Raw genomic sequence first — 4,116 nt, 5'->3', positions numbered from 1 at the left:
GTCACCTCAGTCACCTCAGTCACCTCAGTCACTCGCCTCAGTCACCTGCTCAGTCACCAAGCCTCCCTCCTCTCTGAAGTTTCCAGAGAGCTGACCTGAAACCAGGCACACCGTGACAGGGTGTTGAGAACTGGTCAGAGCCAAGAGAAGTTCCCGAGAGCGCTCAGTCACAAGCGGATGTCCACAGTCCCTCCAAAAGCTCGGAGCTGCTGGTGGGATGGGGTGGAAAGCCCCAATGTGGTGACAATCTCGCCTTCTTTAAAGGCCAGTTATGTCACGTGAACGCTTTGCCTTGACCCCAGCTGTGGGGTTCGAGGCTGCTTCAGCTTGTCCACAGCAGCTGACTATAACGTGTGCTCGGGCAGGGGCGTGACTCCAGCCAACTGCAGCCAGGTAAATTCTGGGAACTCTTGACAGGGCCTGCGGCAGCTGCTGTGTTTGCTGTGTTCGCTGCTGTGTTCGCTGTTTGCTGTTTGGTGGATTCCAGGGGTGGGCAGCAAAAAGGAGAAACCCTTCATTATCTCAGAAACAACAGTAAAGACAAACAACCCCAAACCCACAATACAATCAAATCAGAACCGTCCCCCTGTGCCTGTGGCCCTTTACTCTCCCAAGTGCCGGCGTCTCCGTGCCTCACCCAGGAAGGGTGTGGAGCAGGGTCAGGCGGGACGTGCTCCCTTCAACTGCAGAACTCAATTCGCGCCGTGGCCGTGGCCACAGCTGACCAAGACCCTCACGGCAGCTGCCTTCCTGGAGACTGGGTTGGGACCCAGAGTGACGCCCCTGTGAGCAGAGCTCAGGCCTGCTGAAGCCACGCTTGGTAACTCCCTCGCGCTCTCCATGTGTACCTACTCAGCGATAGATACAGTTCTGAACATGTAATTGTACCGAATATAATTGTATCTTCACTTTTAAAGAATTGTGTAAACTTTATAAAATTCCCGCTGGCCTGCAGCTCGCAGAGCTCGAGGGCCTCTGGGCTGTTGCTGTGGAGCAGGCTGGCGAGGCTGAGAGCTGGCGTCACAGCCACGCCCGCCTTCTGTAGCTGTGTGACTGTGGGACCCTGAAGTCGCCCGAACCGCCGCCTCGCCCAGAAAAGGTGTCGGAGACAACACGCCACGCGGGGCTCCTCTTCTGCACCGAGCCCCATCTCACGGCTCGGAGCACGCAAATCCCAGATGTGGGTAGGTGAAATGGTTTGGGGGGAAAGTGCTCCACCAAGCCCAATGACTGAGTTCTATCCCCGGGACCACATGGTGAAGGAGGACACTCATTTCTGAACGCCGTCCTTGGACTCTGACCCCTGCCCCATGCCACACACACAGACACAGACACACAGACACTCACTCTCTCTCTTCCTAACAAGTCACCAATTTTATTGTCTGTGAATACAGATGCGGCCTCTCTCCCCTTCACCCCCACTCTTGGACTGGTGGTGGGCAGATTGGAGGCCCCACCCGGCAGCACCCCCTCACGGGAAGTGGGCGAGGGCCAGCAGCACCGCCGGCAGCAGGAGCTCCAGCGCCCACAGCGAAGCGTGCCCCCAGGGGCCCCCGCTCTCTGCCTGTCGGGGCTGAAGGACTGGGCGGTAGCCACAGCTCTCCTTCACGGTCAGGGGTCCCACTGAGTTCAGGGTGGCCAGCAGTCTGCAGCCGACGACGGTGGTGCAGCCCTTGACCTCCACAGCGGTGGACTCCAGGCCTCCTAGGAGCCAGGAGGGAACGGAGAGGGTTAGGGGACGGAGCCCAGCATGCCTCTCCCCTGCAGCCCGAGGGGCCTTTACCTCCGGAGAAGTCAAGTCTTCCTTGGTAGCACTGAGTCGTGCCATTGGCACAGGGCAGAGAGGGGGCACTGGTACAGGACCCCAGAGCCACACAAGTTGGGCAGCGGAGGGCTCCGGGCGGACGGGCGGTCGCTGCGTGGGGAGAAAGCAGAGGGTCAGGCAGCCAGCGCCCGGAGCCGCCTCTGGGCGGCCCCCGCCCTGCTAACCAGCCGGGCACTGAGACCACACCCTTTAACGGACCTTCCCCTCATCACAGTCCCAGCCACCGGTGCGGCAGGGGTGCAAGCCTGCAGCCCCGAGTTCGGTTCTCGGCACCATCCAAAGGGGAAGCAGAGAGCCAACTCCCAAAGCTGTCTTGACTACGCACGTACGCACGCGCGCATGCACACACACACACACACACACACACACACACACACACAGTAATAAAGAAACCCCAGCGACCACGTGACCTCCAGTCTGCTTAGACGTGGTGACCACGGAAAGGACAGTTCCAGCAGCAAGATTTTCGGACAGTCGGCGATATCGCAACTCAAGGCCTGCGTCCACACTGCGGTCAAGGAGACGGAGGGCGCCCAGCTAGCTAGGATGACGGAGCGTCTGGAGGAGCTGCGTGTGAGCGCGCTGAGAGAGAGGTGCTGTCGGCTGGGGGCGCAGGAAGGCATGAAGGGCCCCACTGTTTTCTTTTCAGACTGGCGCCAGTGCCTGTCGCATCGCATTTAAGAGCGTGCCTGCCGTGTGCACTCGCGCGGGCCTACACGGGCATGCGGGCGCCGTCACCCCCTCTGAGCAGGCTCTCTCACGGCTCTGGTGCCCACCGGTTAGGTCAGACCCCGTGAACCTCGGACCCTCCTCCCGTCTCGCCCCACCGCCGAGAGCTGGGTCACAAGCCCATGCCAGCACGCCTGGCATTCTCCTGTGGGTCCGACCTGTCTCTTCAGCCCCATCTACACTGCCAGCTACGTGCCCGGAGTCCAAGAAGCTTGGACTCCAAAGGCAAGAACTCAGAAAAGGAGCACGCGGCCTGCGGGCTCTCCTGCGTCTCGCTGAGGCACGCCGAGCGGAGGCGGGGAAGGCAGGCGGGGACCCTCCAGGTACCTGCGGCCCCCGGCTGATACCAGAAGGAGCGTACGCTCTCTTTGCTGTTGCAGAGGCTGTCGTTGCAGTAGTTGCTGTAGGAGACCACCACCAGCCCCGGAGGCGGCGGCGTGTACTGGATGAAGGTCATGGACTCCGTGCCTTGAGGGGTGCAGCCCTTACTGGCCAGAAGGGCAGTCTTGCCTCCGTCTGTGAAGCAGGAAGTGCAGAAGGTGGGTGACGGCTAACACTTAACAGGGAGACAGCAAAGAACGCGGCCACCCTCTCTCTCAAGCCCAAGGGCCCCTCCGCCCGGCTGTCTCCCCAGCTCTGGGACTGCAGGTCCACCACCGGGCCCACGCAGATGGCCACAGGGCCGTGGGCTCAGTGACAAATGTATCTCAGTGAGTGTGAGGGGAAAGAAGCGACAGTGACGCTGAGGAGACGGGCGCGGTCAGGCGGCTTCAGGCCTGGAGACCACCTGGACAGCCGGGGCTGCCACCCAGGACAGGACCTGAACAGCCACGGTGCACAGGCCCCTCACCAGCTTTGATTAACACCACGGTCTCCTGGCACAGCTCTCCAGGGAGGCACTGCTCGGCCTTCGAGGTCCAGTTAAAGGTTTGACTCGGATCGTCTTCTAAACTCAGGGCTGTGCCTACCTCACAGCGCAGATTTCGGACCACTGGGGAGACGAGATTAAAATAGACAAAGCATTGCCCGCCTCAGGGAGGCGGCCTTTTCCCTCCACGGATCCACCCTCCACGGACGGCTGTTTCTCTGTCCCCACACATACAAGTCCAGAGGGAGGCTCCCAGCAGAAAGAGCAGGAAACACCGAATGCAGCAGGCGCCCATGGCTTCTCTGAGGTTGGGAAGAGCTGACCAGGATCTGGAGCTGATGGACAACAGGACACAGCTGGACCTGACAGAGAGGGAGCACACGTCAGCTTTCTGCACGTGTCTTCTCTGGGCTAGACTTATGCTGTGCCACACCGCAAGGTCTGTCCCCAAGCAGCTGTGCGCTGAGAGCAGGCCACGGACTCCACGGGCTCACTGGGCCTCCACAGGATTTGGCTGTCTCTCTTGGCCTCTCAAGGCGGGAGGATGGGCCTGGGGCCCTCTGCTCAAAATCTAAGGTCAAACACACAGTGGAAACCTCTCCAGGGCTCAGCAGCCCCACAGAACCACAATTCTGGAGCCCTGTAAATGCTGGGGCCCTGTCCTGTCAGTGCTGGGGCCCTGTCCTGTCAGTGC

The 4,116-nt window shown here is 60.7% G+C and overlaps 1 protein-coding gene and 1 long non-coding RNA gene across 2 annotated transcripts in view; one reads left to right on the top strand and one right to left on the bottom strand.

Annotated features, from left to right (window-relative positions):
• The window catches only part of LOC129686705 (uncharacterized), a 4,728-nt gene extending 3,267 nt beyond the window's left edge, over positions 1–1,461 (top strand). Inside the window, exons 2-3 of the long non-coding RNA XR_008721683.1 lie at positions 418–1,184; positions 1,395–1,461. This is a non-coding gene — a long non-coding RNA (uncharacterized LOC129686705). The remainder of the gene's footprint in view (positions 1–417; positions 1,185–1,394) is intronic.
• Positions 1,462–1,471: 10 nt separating this feature from the next.
• Tex101 (testis expressed 101) lies at positions 1,472–4,052 on the bottom strand. Its single transcript, XM_055620715.1, has 5 exons — positions 3,657–4,052; positions 3,405–3,545; positions 2,882–3,070; positions 1,784–1,915; positions 1,472–1,704 (listed from the first exon to the last, which is right to left on the bottom strand). The coding sequence occupies exons 1-5, from the start codon at positions 3,715–3,717 to the stop codon at positions 1,472–1,474; spliced, it is 756 nt and encodes a 251-aa protein (XP_055476690.1). The 5' UTR covers positions 3,718–4,052.
• Between the last annotated feature and the right edge of the window lie 64 nt (positions 4,053–4,116).

This window comes from Psammomys obesus, unplaced genomic scaffold (genome assembly GCF_907164565.1).
Source record: "Psammomys obesus unplaced genomic scaffold, mPsaObe1.curated_primary_1811, whole genome shotgun sequence".
Taxonomy (NCBI): Eukaryota; Metazoa; Chordata; class Mammalia; order Rodentia; family Muridae; genus Psammomys; species Psammomys obesus.
The sequence above is the reverse complement of the archived record's forward strand: the minus strand, read 5'-3'. Positions and strand labels throughout refer to the sequence as shown.